This window comes from Lampetra fluviatilis, chromosome 63, assembly GCF_964198595.1.
Source record: "Lampetra fluviatilis chromosome 63, kcLamFluv1.1, whole genome shotgun sequence".
Classification (NCBI taxonomy): Eukaryota; Metazoa; Chordata; class Hyperoartia; order Petromyzontiformes; family Petromyzontidae; genus Lampetra; species Lampetra fluviatilis.
The window spans coordinates 1824398-1843170 of record NC_136337.1 but is presented as its reverse complement, the minus strand read 5'-3'; the positions used below and the strand labels follow the sequence as shown (position 1 = coordinate 1843170).

Sequence of the window (18773 nt, the reverse complement as noted above, 5' to 3'; positions counted from 1 at the left end):
GGAAGCAGGCAACAGACTCCAATCAAGCAGGCAGCAGCAGCAGGCAGCAGCAGCAGCAGGCAGTAGCAGGAAGCAGGCAATAGCAGGCAGGAAGCAGGCAGCAGCAGTAGCAGGCAGGAAGCAGGCAGCTGCAGTAGCAGGCAGGAAGCAGCAGCAGGCAATAGCAGGCAGGAAGCAGGCAGACAGGAAGCAGGCAGGAAGCAGGCAGACAGGAAGCAGGCAGCAGCAGTAGCAGGCAGGAAGCAGGCAGCAGCAGTAGCAGGCAGGAAGCAGGCAGCTGCAGTAGCAGGCAGGAAGCAGCAGCAGGCAATAGCAGGCAGGAAGCAGGCAGACAGGAAGCAGGCAGCAGCAGTAGCAGGCAGGAAGCAGGCAGACAGGAAGCAGGCAGCAGCAGTAGCAGGCAGGAAGCAGGCAGCAGCAGCAGGCAATAGCAGGCAGGAAGCAGGCAGCAGCAGTAGCAGGCAGCACCAGTAGGCAGCAGCAGTCAGTAAACAGGCAGCAGCAGCAGCAGCAGCAGGCAGCAGCAGTAGGCAGCAGCAGCAGCAGCAGGCAGCAGCAGTAGCAGCAGCAGGCAGCAGCAGTAGCGCCACAAACCCAAGTTCGATTCCTGCTCACAGCCAACGTCGGTGGCGAGCATCTGAACCGGTTCCAAGGGGTGCCTCTCCCCTAGGTCGGCTCAGACTTAAACGGGTACCCGGTGCAGTGTATGAACGTACGTGTGTGTGTACGTGTGTGTGTACGTGTGTGTGTCTCTGTGAGTCTATGGGTCTCTGTGCGTGTATATGGGTTTCTGTGCGTGTCTATGGGTCTCTGCGTGTCTATGGGTCTCTGCGTGTCTATGGGTCTCTGTGTGAGTCTATGGGTCTCTGTGTGAGTCTATGGGTCTCTGTGTGAGTCTACGGGTCTCTGTGTGAGTCTATGGGTCTCTGTGTGAGTCTATGGGTCTCTGTGTGTGTCTATGGGTCTCTGTGTGAGTCTATGGGTCTCTGTGTGAGTCTATGGGTCTCTGTGTGAGTCTATGGGTCTCTGTGTGAGTCTGTGGGTAACCAGGCTGAGACCATCATCTCACTCCACCAGAGGGGGCCCGGTTTGACCCCCGGCACCGGCTGGAACCGGCATTGGCACTGGGGAGACAAAGGTTCCCGGCCGGGTGGTTTCAGGCCCCAACGACCTGCCACGGTGGCTAGGAGATGTCAATTACCTCGCCTGGTATACAGGAGGTTGTGGGTTCGATCCCAACCCTGACGATGCGTGCTGTATATTTGGAGTCTGCATCTCTCTCTTTCATCATCACCACGGTGGCTAGGAGATGTTAACTCCCTCGTCCGGTGTACAGGAGGTCGCGGGTTGAGATTCCGCATGAGTCTCTGTGCGTTGCTGTGTTTGACCGTGATGCATTTCCACGCGACGGCGATGATCACGACGAGCCGAGCTCTCGTTGTTTGCGACGGCCTCGTTGAGCCTCTGAGACGTATCCCCACGCAGTTCAGATGGGGACCTTTCATCTGGTGAACACGAAACATCGTTCACGAGAGTTCAACGAGACGGAGAGAGCGAGCGAGCGTGCCGTGCCGTGCTGGCCACCGTTTGCGGGCACTTGCCCCGACCGCCTTCGGTAGGCTACACGGGGTGCCTTTGTCTTGGTCACACACAAAAACAAAGGCAAAGATCCCCCGTGTAGCCTCAAGAGACTGTTGGGGCAAGTGCTGTTAGCGAGCGTTGAATGAAGGCCGGGACTGTGGCACACGAGGGGGTGGATGGCCAGCACCACGCCCGGCCGCCTTTGTCTCCCCAGTGACGATGTTTACTACACACCGCACCAGGTACTCATTTAATGCTGAGTCGACCTAGGTGAGGACCACAACCGGTTCAGATAGTCGCCACTGGTATTGGCCGAGATTAGGAATTGAACTCGGGTCTCCGGGTTCGTAGCGCAGCGTAGCGCTACCGCTCCTACACAGACACGCACACATAGACACGCACACACACAGACACGCACACACAGACACGCACACACACAGACACGCACACACAGACACGCACACACACAGACACGCACACACAGACACGCACACACAGACACGCACACACACAGACACGCACACACACAGACACGCACACACACAGACATGCACACACACAGACACGCACACACACAGACACGCACACACACAGACACGCACACACACAGACACGCACACACACAGACACGCACACACACAGACACGCACACATAGACACGCACACACAGACACGCACACACAGACACGCACACACAGACACGCACACACATAGACACGCACACACACAGACACGCACACACACAGACACGCACACACACAGACACGCACACACACAGACACGCACACACACAGACACGCACACACACAGACACGCACACACACAGACACGCACACACACAGACACGCACACACAGACACGCACACACACAGACACGCACACACACAGACACGCACACACACAGACACGCACACACAGACACGCACACACACAGACACGCACACACAGACACGCACACACACAGACACGCACACACACAGACACGCACACACACAGACACGCACACACAGACACGCACACACACAGACACGCACACACACAGACACGCACACACAGACACGCGCACACAGACACGCACACACACAGACACGCACACACACAGACACGCACACACACAGACACGCACACACAGACACGCACACACACAGACACGCACACACACAGACACGCACACACACAGACACGCACACACACAGACACGCACACACACAGACACGCACACACACAGACACGCACACACAGACACGCACACACACAGACACGCACACACACAGACACGCACACACACAGACACGCACACACAGACACGCACACACACAGACACGCACACACACAGACACGCACACACAGACACGCACACACACAGACACGCACACACACAGACACGCACACACAGACACGCACACACACAGACACGCACACACACAGACACGCACACACACAGACACGCACACACACAGACACGCACACACACAGACACGCACACACAGACACGCACACACACAGACACGCACACACACAGACACGCACACACACAGACACGCACACACACAGACACGCACACACAGACACGCACACACACAGACACGCACACACACAGACACGCACACACACAGACACGCACACACAGACACGCACACACAGACACGCACACACACACAGACACGCATACACAGAGACACGCACACACAGACACGCACACACACAGACACGCACACACAGACACGCACACACAGACACGCACACAGAGACACGCACACACACAGACACGCATACACAGAGACACGCACACACACAGACACGCACACACACAGACACGCACACACAGACACGCACACACACACAGACACGCACACACCCAGAGACACGCACACACACAGACACGCACACACACAGACACGCACACACACAGACACGCACACACACAGACACGCACACACAGACACGCACACACACAGGCACGCACACACACAGACACGCACACACAGACATGCACACACACACAGACACGCACACACACAGACACGCACACACAGACACAGACACGCACACACACAGACACGCACACACAGACACACAGACACGCACACACACACACAGACACGCACACACACACAGACACGCACACACACAGACACGTGCACACACACACGCAGACACGCACACACACACGCAGACTCGCACACACAGAGTCACGCACACACACAGACACGCGCACACACACACGCAGACACGCACACACACACACGCAGACTCGCACACACAGAGACACGCACACACACAGACACGCACACACACAGACACGCACACACAGAGACACGCACACACACAAACACGCGCACACACACACGCAGACACGCACACACACACACGCAGACTCGCACACACAGAGACACGCACACACACAGACACGCACACACACAGACACGCACACACACAGACACGCACACACACAGACACGCACACACAGAGACACGCACACACACAGACACGCACACACACAGACACGCACACACACAGACACACCCACACACAGACACGCACACACACAGACACGCACACACACAGACATGTACACACAGATGCGCGCGCGTAAACACCGCACGCACGCATCACGCACATGCGGTCACTCGCCCCGACTCCCACAGATGCCGGCTGCACAGTTGGGAGTGGGAGAGAGTTCAACTCCCGTGCAGGGCTCCACTCATCATCTCACATCCGTCAATATCATCGTCATCATCGTCGTCATCATCATCGTCATCATCATCGTCATCATCGTTATCATCATCGTCATCATCATCATCATCGTCATCATCATCATCGTCATCGTTATCATCATCATCATCATCGTCATCATCGTCATCGTCATCATCATCGTCATCATCGTCATCATCATCATCGTCATCATCATCGTTATCGTCATCATGATCACGTCCATCATTCATTCTGTGTTAGCATCATCGTCACTAAATTTCGATTTAAAGCTTTCGTGACTGCAGGGATTCGTATTCTTGGTTCCTTCGGTAAAGTCACGTAGGAGGGAAACAATAAAATAAAAAACATATAAAACAATAAAAATTATCGCGACGTTTCGACTGCAACACAAGCAATCATCATCAGGTGTGTTATCATTTATTCAACCTCAGCATCGTCATCAACATCATCATCAATGGTCATCAGCTCGGTTTAATCACAATTCTGTTAGCCTGGGTCTCTGCATGAGTCAATTGGTCTCTGTGTGTGTGTCCATGGGTCTCTGTGTGAGTCTGTGGGTCTCTGTGTGAATCTATGGGTCTCTATGTGAGTCTATATGTATCTATGCGAGTCTATGGTTTAGGGTTTTTACGTCTTTACGTGCGTCTATGGTTGACGTCACCTCTCCTGGCTCTGAGCCATGGGGTGATCATTTTTCTTTTTCCCTGGAGGTTGGTAACAGTTGGCTAAGCGAGGTGCAAAAGAAGTTCAACTTGCATACACACAGACTCACACAGAGACCCATAGACTCACACAGAGACCCACAGACTCACACAGACCCATAGACTCACATAGATACATATAGACTCACATCGAGATCCATAGACTCATACAGACACATAGACTCACATAGATACCCATAGATTCACACAGAGACCCACAGACTCACACAGAGACCGATAGACTCACAAAGAGACCCACAGACTGACATAGAGACCCACAGACTCACACAGACCCATAGACTCGCATCGAGACCCATAGACTCACACAGAGCCCCATAGACTCACATCGAGATCCATAGAGTCACATCGAGACCCATAGACTCACACAGAGACCCATAGACTCACATCGAGATCCATAGAGTCACATCGAGACCCATAGACTAACACAGAGACCCATAGACACACACAGAGACCCATAGACTCACACAGAGACCCATAGATTCACATAGAGACCCACAGACTCACACAGAGACCCATAGACTCACACAGAGACCCATCGACTGACATAGAGACCCACAGACTCACACAGACCCATAGACTCACACAGAGACCCACAGACTCACACAGAGACCCATAGACTCACACAGAGACCCATAGACTCACACAGAGATCCATAGACTCACACAGAGACCCATAGACTCACACAGAGATCCATAGACTCACACAGAGACCCATAGACTCACACAGAGATCCATAGACTCACACAGAGACCCATAGACTCACACAGACTGAGTTGTGGTTACACCGGGTTCCCGAGTGCAGTGAGTTTATTGTGTCACGCGGCTGTGCCTTGTGGCTCTTCTCACCGTGCCGTGTGCCGCGTGTGATTGTAGAGTCGGGTGGCTGCCGACACGCTGTCCTCACCGTGTGCGTGTGTGTGCGTGTGCGTGCGTGTGCGCGCGTGCGTGTGCGCGTGTGTGTGCGTGTGCGTCTGTAGAGGCTAGCGGCTGTGCCGACACGCTGTTCCAGGAGGTGCTGAGTCGCAAGGACAATGCGGACGCGACGCGCAACGCTCTGAGCGTGCTGCAGCGCTTCAAGTTCCTCTTCAACCTGCCGCTCAGCATCGACCGCAGCGTGCACAAGGTGAGGGGGCTCGCCACGCCCAGGGGTTGAACCCGGGTCGTCAGTGTCTACTGCACGGTCACCGTGGGTCACGGGACAGGGAGGGGAGACACCCAGACCCAGGGGTTGAACCCGGGTCGTCAGTGTCTACTGCACGGTCTCCGTGGGTCACGGGACAGGGAGGGGAGACACCCAGACCCAGGGGTTGAACCCGGGTCGTCAGTGTCTACTGCACGGTCACCGTGGGTCACGGGACAGGGAGGGGAGACACCCAGACCCAGGGGTTGAACCCGGGTCGTCAGTGTCTACTGCACGGTCACCGTGGGTCACGGGACAGGGAGGGGAGACACCCAGACCCAGGGGTTGAACCCGGGTCGTGGGTGTCTACTGCACGGTCACCGTGGGTCACGGGACAGGGAGGGGAGACACCCAGACCCAGGGGTTGAACCCGGGTCGTCAGTGTCTACTGCACGGTCACCGTGGGTCACGGGACAGGGAGGGGAGACACCCAGACCCAGGGGTTGAACCCGGGTCGTGGGTGTCTACTGCACGGTCTCTGTGCGTCTCGTAGGACAGAGAGGGGAGACACCCAGACCCAGGGGTTGAACCCAGGTGGTCGGTGTCTCCAACACGTCCATTGTGAACCTCCCCAAGAGGGAGAGACCCCTGACCCTTGACCCAGGGCTCAAACTCAGTTTCTCAGCTGCGCCGGTTGTTGAGTCTCGTGCACGGCCATTAGGAACCTCCCGTCGACGCCCGGGTGCGGTCAAGGGATGGCTGCCTATTGGTCAACCGCGTTACGTATGCCGATGATCTGGTGATTGCTGCTCACTCAGAGGAGGAGTTGGAGACGCTGCTGCTGAGACTGGAGCGTGCCACTAAGAGGTGGGGCCTCACCATCAGCCCCACCAAAACTCAGCACCTGCCTGGGTATTTTGTACCATTGGACACTCCACCCCCACAACTCCCAATCAGTGATGGGGCAGTTGTGGAGAGAGTGGAGAGTTTCCCATACCTGGGCAGTGTGCTCATGACCAGCTCCGGTTTGACAGCAGAGGTCTCACTCTGAATCAGTCGAGCGGCAATATCTTTTCATCGGCTGCGTAACGCTGTGTGAATGGCCACGGTCATTCCCTCCCTTCTCTACGCTTGCGAAACGTGGACCCCCCTAATGGAGCATTTTCGCCGGTTGGAAACATTTAGGCTGGCCTGCCTACGATTCATCCTGGGTTTAACCAGGCTGGATTGTGTGAGGAGCTCACAAATCCTCGAAAAATCTTGGCACATTCCCATCATCAGTGAGCTCCTCCGGCAGGCAAGGCTGCGTTGGCTGGGTCATGTAGCCCGCATGCCCAGCCACCGCATGCCTAAACAGCTTTTGTTCGGCCGGATCGAGGGGGCTAAACGGGCGCGGCACGGGCTAGAGAAGAGATGGAGTGATGTGGTACAGGAGGACGTGGAGCTGAGTGGACTTGCCGATGACTGGTACCAGCGGTGTCAAGATCGGCCTCAGTGGAGGAGGCTCGTGAAGGACGCTACTGGGCAGTTGGAGGCAGTCGCCCTCCAGCAACAACGGAGGGCGGAGGAGCGACGCTCACAACAACGAGCGGAGCGCCGGGTGGCTAAAGCACAGCAAGTTGGCACAGTAGGGGGCACAGGTGGTGCATAAGCCAGTCATCTCGGTCATCTCGGTCAGTCGACCCGTGGCACCTGCTGGGTCTGCCCCGTGACCTCCTGCCAGCGGGCGTTCGACACTTCACGTAGCCTCAAGGTGCACGTGGCCTGGCACACGCGTCGTGGTGACGTCACCGCCACTTGTTGTTGTTGTTGATGTTGTTGTTGTTGTTGTTGTGTGTGTGCCACCAGGGGGATTACGACGTCGTCATCAACGACTACGAGAAGGCCAAGTCGCTGTTCGGCAGCACCGAGGTTCGCGTCTTCCAGAAAGGTCAGCTGGCAGGGGGGCACTGGTAACTCGTGGTTGGTGGTGGTGGTGGTGGTGGTTTTAGTAGTGGTAGTAGTGGTAGTAGTGGTGGTGACCTAAGTGGTGGTGCTAGTGGTGGTGCTAGGAGTGGTGGTGGTAGTGGTGGTCGTGGTTTTAGTCGTGGTAGTGGTGGTGGTCGTGGTTTTAGTCGTGGTGGTGGTGGTGGTGGTCGTGGTGGTGGTCATGGTGGTGGTGGTAGTAGTAGTGGTGGTGGTCGTAGTAATAGTGGTGGTGGTGGTGGTGGTAGTAGTAGTGGTGGTGGTGGTAATTGTGGTGGTGGTAGTGGTGGTAGTAGCACTACAAGATTGACAAGGAGGTGACTGGAACATCAGTGACCGGAGTGATGCTGATGATGATGGTTGTAGTGTTAATGCCGCTGCTGCTGATGATGATTCTGCTGATTCTGCTGCTGCTGATGATGATGATGGTTGTGATGCTGCTGTTCTTGGTGATGATGTTGTGTTGATTCCACTGCTTCCGATAATGATTACGGTTGTGATGTTGATGCTGATGATGATTCTACTGCTGCTGATGATGATGATGATGGTTGTGATGTTGATGCTGCTGCTGCTGATGATGATTCTACTGCTGATGATGATTTTGCTGCTGCTGCTGATGATGATGATGGTTGTGATGTTGATGCTGCTGCTGCTGATGATGATTCTACTGCTGATGATGATTTTGCTGCTGCTGCTGATGATGATGATGGTTGTGATGTTGATGCTGCTACCGATGATGATTATGTTGCTGCTGCTGATGATGCTGGTCATGACGCTGATGATTCTGATTATGATGATTCTGCTGCTGATGATGCTGCTGATGCAGCTGATGATGCTGCTGCTGATGATGTTGACGGTGCGGTGTGCGTGCAGTCTACGCGGACGTGGAGGTGCGAATCGAAGGCCTCCGCAAACTCCTGCTGGGAAAACTCCTGGAGACCCCGGCCACGCTGCACGACCAGAAGCGATACATCCGGTACCACCACCACCACCACCGCCACCGCCACCACCACCACAACAACAACAACTGCCACCACCACAACAACAACAACAACTGCCACCACAACAAAAACAACAACTGCCACCACCACAACAACAACAACTGCCACCACAACAACAACTGCCACCACCACCACAACAACAACTGCCACCACCACAACAACAACAACAACTGCCACCACAACAAAAACAACAACTGCCACCACAACAAAAACAACAACTGCCACCACAACAACAACAACTGCCACCACCACCACAACAACAACTGCCACCACCACAACAACAACAACAACTGCCACCACCACAACAACAACAACTGCCACCACCACAACAACAACAACAACTGCCACCACCACAACAACAACAACTGCCACCACAACAACAACTGCCACCACCACCACAACAACAACTGCCACCACCACAACAACAACAACAACTGCCACCACCACAACAACAACAACTGCCACCACCACAACAAAAACAACAACTGCCACCACCACAACAACAACAACAACAACTGCCACCACAACAAAAACAACAACTGCCACCACCACAACAACAACAACTGCCACCACAACAACAACTGCCACCACCACAACAACAACAACTGCCACCACAACAACAACAACAACAACTGCCACCACCACAACAACAACAACAACTGCCACCACCACAACAACAACTTCCACCACCACCACAACAACAACAACTGCCACCACCACAACAACTGCCACCACAACAACAACTGCCACCACCACCACAACAACAACCAACAACAACTGCCACCACCACAACAACAACAACAACAACTGCCACCACCACAACAACAACAACAACTGCCACCACCACAATAACTGCCACCACAACAACAACTGCCACCACCACCACAACAACAACCAACAACAACTGCCACCACCACAACAACAACAACAACTGCCACCACCACAACAACTGCCACCACCACCACAACAACAACCAACAACAACTGCCACCACCACAACAACAACAACAACTGCCACCACCACAACAACAACCAACAACAACTGCCACCACAACAACAACAACTGCCACCACCACCACAACAACAACTGCCACCACCACCACAACAACAACTGCCACCACCACAACAACAACTGCCACCACCACCACAACAACTGCCACCACCACAACAACAACTGCCACCACCACAACAACAACTGCCACCACCACAACAACAACTGCCACCACCACCACAACAACAACTGTCACCACCACCACCACAACAACAACTGCCACCACCACAACAACAACCAACAACAACTGCCACTACAACAACAACTGCCACCACCACAACCACAACAATATCAACAACTAACAACAACAACAACAGCTGACAGAACTCTACCATTTCTGGATATTCTACTCGGACGGGATATAAATAGTAGAATAACACGCAGCGTTTAGCGAAACAAAACGCACACACTGACGCCTATCTGAATGCAGAGTGACACCACCATCACCCCGCACAGACATCTGCTCCCATCAAGGACACTCATTCATCGAGCTAAGAAAGTGTCACATGGTAACAGTCAGAGCAGTGAAATCCAACATGTTCAAGAAGCTCTGCAAGTGAACTGTGACAATGATGCACAAGGCAAATGACACGAGGATTGAAACTGCCCCAGGAATTAAAACGATCAAGATACCGTACATTGCGGGAGTAACTTATGAACTAACCAGATGTTTGGAGAAACAAAACATCCCGAGTCAGATTTGGCACGGTACGTAAAAAACAGGAATTCATATCTGGTACAAAGGATGTGTTACCGGTGCTGTTTAGTGACGAATTGGCCACGTTCTGTTCACGTGACAACCCTCACTAGTTGGCTGTGTCGGGTGGTGGCGGGTTTAACGACACATCTATATATATTTACGCGATCTAACCCCAAAAAACTCTTACAGAGACCCATAGACTCACACAGAGATCCATAGACTCACAGACCCATAGACTCACACAGAGACCCATAGACTCACACAGAGACCCATAGACTCACACAGACCCATAGACTCACACAGAGACCCATAGACTCACACAGAGACCCATAGACTCACACAGAGACCCATAGACTCACACAAAGACCCATAGACTCACACAGAGACACATAGACTCACACAGAGACCTATAGACTCACACAGAGACCCATAGACTCACACAGAGACCTATAGACTCACACAGAGACACATAGACTCACACAGAGACCCATAGACTCACACATAAACCCATAGACTCACACAGAGACCCATATACTCACACAGAAACCCATCGACTCACACAGAAACCCATAGACTCACACAGAAACCCATAGACTCGCACAGAGACCGATAAACTCGCACAGAGATCCATAGACTCACACAGAGACCCATAGACTCACAGACCCAAAGACTCACACAGAGACCCATAGACTCACACAGAGACCCATAGACTCACACAGAGACCCATAGAGTCACAGACCCATAGACTCACACAGAGACCCATAGACTCACACAGAGACCCATAGACTCACACAGAGACCCATAGACTCACACAGAGACCCATAGACTCACACAGAGACCCATAGACTCACACAGAGACCCATAGACTCACACAGAGACCCATAGACTCACACAGAGACCCATAGACTCACACATAAACCCATAGACTCACACAGAGACCCATATACTCACACAGAAACCCATCGACTCACACAAAAACCCATAGACTCACACAGAAACCCATAGACTCGCACAGAGACCGATAAACTCGCACAGAGATCCATAGACTCACACAGAGACCCATAGACTCACAGACCCAAAGACTCACACAGAGACCCATAGACTCACACAGAGACCCATAGACTCACACAGAGACCCATAGACTCACAGACCCATAGACTCACACAGAGACCCATAGACTCACACAGAGACCCATAGACTCACACAGAGACCCATAGACTCACACAGAGACCCATAGACTCACACAGAGACCCATAGACTCACACAGAGACCCATAGACTCACACAGAGACCCATAGACTCACACAGAGACCCATAGACTCACACAGAGATCCATAGACTCACTCAGAGACACATAGACTCACACAGAGATCCATAGACTCACACAGAGACCCATAGACTCACACAGAGACCCATAGACTCACACAGAGATCCATAGACTCACACAGAGACCCATAGACTCACACAGAGACCCATAGACTCACACAGAGACCCATAGACTCACACAGAGACCCATAGACTCACGCAGAGATCCATAGACTCACGCAGAGACCCATAGATTCACGCAGAGACCCATAGACTCACACAGATACCCATAGACTCACACAGAGACCCATAGACTCACACAGAGACCCATAGACTCACACAGAGACCCATAGACTCACACAAAGATCCATAGACTCATACAGAGTCACACAGACTCACACAGAGATCCATAGACTCACACAGAGACCCATAGACTCACACAGAGACCCATAGACTCACACAGAGACCCATAGACTCACACAGAGACCCATAGACTCACACAGAGACCCATAGACTCACACAGAGACCCACAGACTCACACAGAGACACACAGACTCGCATAGAGACACATAGACTCACACAGAGACCCATAGACTCACACAGAGACCCATAGACTCACACAGAGACCCATAGACTCGCACAGAGACCCATAGACTCACACAGAGACCCATAGACTCACACAGAGACCCATAGACTCACACAGAGACCCATAGACTCACACAGAGACCCATAGACTCGCACAGAGACCCATAGACTCACACAGAGACCCATAGACTCACACAGAGACCCATAGACTCACACAGAGACCCATAGACTCACACAGAGACCCATAGACTCACACAGAGACCCATAGACTCGCACAGAGACCCATAGACTCACACAGAGACCCATAGACTCACACAGAGACCCATAGACTCACACAGAGACCCATAGACTCACACAGAGACCCATAGACTCACACAGAGACCCATAGACTCACACAGAGACCCATAGACTCACACAGAGACCCATAGACTCGCACAGAGACCCATAGACTCACACAGAGACCCATAGACTCACACAGAGACCCATAGACTCACACAGAGACCCATAGACTCACACAGAGACCCATAGACTCACACAGAGACCCATAGACTCACACAGAGACCCATAGACTCACACAGAGACCCATAGACTCACACAGAGACCCATAGACTCACACAGAGACCCATAGACTCACGCAGAGATCCATAGACTCACGCAGAGACCCATAGATTCACGCAGAGACCCATAGACTCACACAGATACCCATAGACTCACACAGAGACCCATAGACTCACACAGAGACCCATAGACTCACACAGAGACCCATAGACTCACACAAAGATCCATAGACTCATACAGAGTCACACAGACTCACACAGAGATCCATAGACTCACACAGAGACCCATAGACTCACACAGAGACCCATAGACTCACACAGAGACCCATAGACTCACACAGAGACCCATAGACTCACACAGAGACCCATAGACTCACACAGAGACCCACAGACTCACACAGAGACCCATAGACTCACACAGAGACCCATAGACTCACACAGAGACCCATAGACTCACACAAAGATCCATAGACTCATACAGAGTCACACAGACTCACACAGAGATCCATAGACTCACACAGAGACCCATAGACTCACACAGAGACCCATAGACTCACACAGAGACCCATAGACTCACACAGAGACCCATAGACTCACACAGAGACCCATAGACTCACACAGAGACCCACAGACTCACACAGAGACACACAGACTCGCATAGAGACACATAGACTCACACAGAGACCCATAGACTCACACAGAGACCCATAGACTCACACAGAGACCCATAGACTCGCACAGAGACCCATAGACTCACACAGAGACCCATAGACTCACACAGAGACCCATAGACTCACACAGAGACCCATAGACTCACACAGAGACCCATAGACTCGCACAGAGACCCATAGACTCACACAGAGACCCATAGACTCACACAGAGACCCATAGACTCACACAGAGACCCATAGACTCACACAGAGACCCATAGACTCACACAGAGACCCATAGACTCGCACAGAGACCCATAGACTCACACAGAGACCCATAGACTCACACAGAGACCCATAGACTCACACAGAGACCCATAGACTCACACAGAGACCCATAGACTCACACAGAGACCCATAGACTCACACAGAGACCCATAGACTCACACAGAGACCCATAGACTCGCACAGAGACCCATAGACTCACACAGAGACCCATAGACTCACACAGAGACCCATAGACTCACACAGAGACCCATAGACTCACACAGAGACCCATAGACTCACACAGAGACCCATAGACTCACACAGAGACCCATAGACTCACACAGAGACCCATAGACTCACACAGAGACCCATAGACTCACGCAGAGATCCATAGACTCACGCAGAGACCCATAGACTCACACAGAGACCCATAGACTCACACAGAGACCCATAGACTCACACAGAGACCCATAGACTCACGCAGAGACCCATAGACTCACACAGAGACCCATAGACTCACACAGAGACCCATAGACTCACGCAGAGATCCATAGACTCACACAGAGACCCATAGACTCACACAGAGACCCATAGACTCACACAGAGACCCATAGACTCACACAGAGACCCATAGACTCACGCAGAGACCCATAGACTCACACAGAGACCCATAGACTCACACAGAGACCCATAGACTCACGCAGAGACCCATAGACTCACACAGAGACCCATAGACTCACGCAGAGACCCATAGACTCACACAGAGACCCATAGACTCACACAGAGATCCATAGACTCACGCAGAGACCCATAGACTCACACAGAGACCCATAGACTCACACAGAGACCCATAGACTCACGCAGAGACCCATAGACTCACACAGAGACCCATAGACTCACACAGAGACCCATAGACTCACGCAGAGATCCATAGACTCACACAGAGACCCATAGACTCACACAGAGACCCATAGACTCACACAGAGACCCATAGACTCACGCAGAGACCCATAGACTCACACAGAGACCCATAGACTCACACAGAGACCCATAGACTCACACAGAGACCCATAGACTCACGCAGAGACCCATAGACTCACACAGAGACCCATAGACTCACACAGAGACCCATAGACTCACGCAGAGATCCATAGACTCACACAGAGACCCATAGACTCACACAGAGACCCATAGACTCACACAGAGACCCATAGACTCACGCAGAGACCCATAGACTCACACAGAGACCCATAGACTCACGCAGAGATCCATAGACTCACACAGAGACCCATAGACTCACACAGAGACCCATAGACTCACACAGAGACCCATAGACTCACACAGAGACCCATAGACTCACACAGAGACCCATAGACTCACGCAGAGACCCATAGACTCACACAGAGACCCATAGACTCACACAGAGACCCATAGACTCACGCAGAGACCCATAGACTCACACAGAGACCCATAGACTCACGCAGAGACCCATAGACTCACACAGAGACCCATAGACTCACACAGAGATCCATAGACTCACGCAGAGACCCATAGACTCACACAGAGACCCATAGACTCACACAGAGACCCATAGACTCACACAGAGACCCATAGACTCACGCAGAGACCCATAGACTCACACAGAGACCCATAGACTCACACAGAGACCCATAGACTCACGCAGAGATCCATAGACTCACACAGAGACCCATAGACTCACACAGAGACCCATAGACTCACACAGAGACCCATAGACTCACGCAGAGACCCATAGACTCACACAGAGACCCATAGACTCACACAGAGACCCATAGACTCACGCAGAGATCCATAGACTCACACAGAGACCCATAGACTCACACAGAGACCCATAGACTCACACAGAGACCCATAGACTCACGCAGAGACCCATAGACTCACACAGAGACCCATAGACTCACACAGAGACCCATAGACTCACACAGAGACCCATAGACTCACGCAGAGACCCATAGACTCACACAGAGACCCATAGACTCACGCAGAGATCCATAGACTCACACAGAGACCCATAGACTCACACAGAGACACATAGACTCACACAGAGACCCATAGACTCGCACACAACAAGTGTTGTATATTGTTGTTGTTGGTTGTTGTATATTGTTGTTGTTGGTTGTTGTATATTGTTGTTGTTGGTTGTTGTATATTGTTGTTGTTGGTTGTTGTATATTGTTGTTGTTGGTTGTTGTATATTGTTGTTGTTGGTTGTTGTATATTGTTGTTGTATATGGTTGTTGTTTATTGTTGTTGTTGGTTGTTGTATATTGTTGTTGTTGGTTGTTGTATATTGTTGTTGTATATGGTTGTTGTTTATTGTTGTTGTTGGTTGTTGTATATTGTTGTTGTATATGGTTGTTGTTTATTGTTGTTGTTGGTTGTTGTATATTGTTGTTGTATATTGTTGTTGTTGGTTGTTGTATATTGTTGTTGTATATTGTTGTTGTTGGTTGTTGTATATTGTTGTTGTATATTGTTGTTGTTGGTTGTTGTATATTGTTGTTGTATATTGTTGTTGTTGGTTGTTGTATATTGTTGTTGTATATTGTTGTTGTATATTGTTGTTGTTGGTTGTTGTATATTGTTGTTGTATATTGTTGTTGTATATTGTTGTTGTTGGTTGTTGTATATTGTTGTTGTATATGGTTGTTGTATATTGTTGTTGTTGGTTGTTGTTGGTTGTTGTATATGGTTGTTGTTGGTTGTTGTATATTGTTGTTGTATATTGTTGTTGTATATGGTTGTTGTATATTGTTGTTGTATATTGTTGTTGTTGGTTGTTGTATATTGTTGTTGTATATTGTTGTTGTATATTGTTGTTGTTGGTTGTTGTATATTGTTGTTGTATATGGTTGTTGTATATTGTTGTTGTTGGTTGTTGTTGGTTGTTGTATATGGTTGTTGTTGGTTGTTGTATATTGTTGTTGTATATTGTTGTTGTATATGGTTGTTGTATATTGTTGTTGTATATTGTTGTTGTATATGGTTGTTGTTGGTTGTTGTATATTGTTGTTGTATATTGTTGTTGTATATTGTTGTTGTTGGTTGTTGTTGGTTGTTGTATATGGTTGTTGTTGGTTGTTGTATATTGTTGTTGTATATGGTTGTTGTTTATTGTTGTTGTTGGTTGTTGTTGTTCAATTTAGATACTTGGCTGATCTCCGTTCGCCGGGCGACCCCACTTGGCAGTGCATTGTGGGACAACAGAAATGGCTGCTGAGCTTGATGACTTCCTGTCACGAGACGTGGCTGCAAGAAGAGACAGGTAATGGTGAAGTATGGCCGCCGTCGTCGTTGTTGTCGTTGTTGTCGTTGTTGTCGTCGTTGTTGTTGTTGTTGTCGTTGTTGCGTCTTGGTTCACCAAACCACGGTTGCCGTTAAGTTGTCGGCCCAAAGACCAAGAGCACCGAATGGACCAGCAACAAACAGCACCCTACCCCCCCTCCCCCCTCCCCCCCCTCCCCCCCCCTCCTCCTCCCCCCTCCTCCTCCCCCCTCCCCCCTCCTCCTCCCCTCCCCTCCTCCCCCCCCTCCCTCCTTCTCCTCCCTCCTCCCCCCCTCCCTCTCCTCCTCCTCCCCCCTCCTCCTCCCCCCCTCCCCCCTCCTCCCCCCTCCTCCCCCCCCCTCCTCCTCCTCCCCCTCCTCCCCCCTCCTCCCCCCTCCTCCCCCCCCCTCCTCCTCCTCCCCCTCCTCCCCCCTCCTCCCCCCCTCCCCCCCCTCCCCCCCCCTCCTCCTCCCCCCTCCTCCTCCCCCCTCCCCCCTCCTCCTCCCCTCCCCTCCTCCCCCCCCTCCCTCCTTCTCCTCCCTCCTCCCCCCCTCCCTCTCCTCCTCCTCCCCCTCCTCCTCCCCCCCTCCCCCCTCCTCCCCCCTCCTCCCCCCCCCTCCTCCTCCTCCCCCTCCTCCCCCCTCCTCCCCCCTCCTCCCCCCCCCTCCTCCTCCTCCCCCTCCTCCCCCCTCCTCCTCCCCCCCCTCCCCCCTCCCTTCTTCTCCCCCCTCCTCCTTCCCCCCCCCTCCTCCTCCTCCCCCTCCTCCCTCCTCCTCCCCCTCCTCCCCCCCCCCTCCCCCCCTCCTTCTCCCCCCTCTTCCCCCCCCCTCCCCCCTCCTTCTCCCCCCTCCTCCTCCCCCCTCCTCCCCCCTCCTCCTCCCCCCCCTCCCCCCTCCTCCCCTCCTCCTCCTCCCCCCCCCTCCTTCTCTCCCCTCCTCCCCCCTCCTCCTCCCCCCCCTCCCCCCCCTCCCCCCTCCTCCTCCTCCTCCCCCCCCTCCCCCCTCCCTCCTTCTCCCCCCCCCTCCCCCCACCCCCCTCCCCCCCCCCTCCTGCTCCCCCGTGTTTGTGCACGGGGCGCCGTTGGTGCTTCTTGTCAACTCGCCACACCGCAGGGCACGGTTCAAACACGACTCTCTCAGTCTGTGCGAGTCTCTGTGTGAGTCTCTTTGTGAGTCTGTGAGTCTCTTTGTGAGTCTGTGGGTCTTTGTGTGAGTCTGTGGGTCTCTTTGTGAGTCTATGGGTCTGTGTGAGTAT

At 52.6% G+C, this 18773-nt stretch overlaps 1 protein-coding gene across 1 annotated transcript in view; it reads left to right on the top strand.

Annotated features, from left to right (window-relative positions):
• LOC144951643 (exocyst complex component 2-like) overlaps positions 1 to 18773 on the top strand; it is a 104450-nt gene that overhangs the window by 29235 nt on the left and 56442 nt on the right. The window contains exons 4-7 of the mRNA XM_078881934.1: positions 5995 to 6140; positions 7986 to 8067; positions 8976 to 9078; positions 17402 to 17520. Of these exons, the coding sequence (XP_078738060.1) occupies positions 5995 to 6140; positions 7986 to 8067; positions 8976 to 9078; positions 17402 to 17520 (450 nt within the window). The remainder of the gene's footprint in view (positions 1 to 5994; positions 6141 to 7985; positions 8068 to 8975; positions 9079 to 17401; positions 17521 to 18773) is intronic.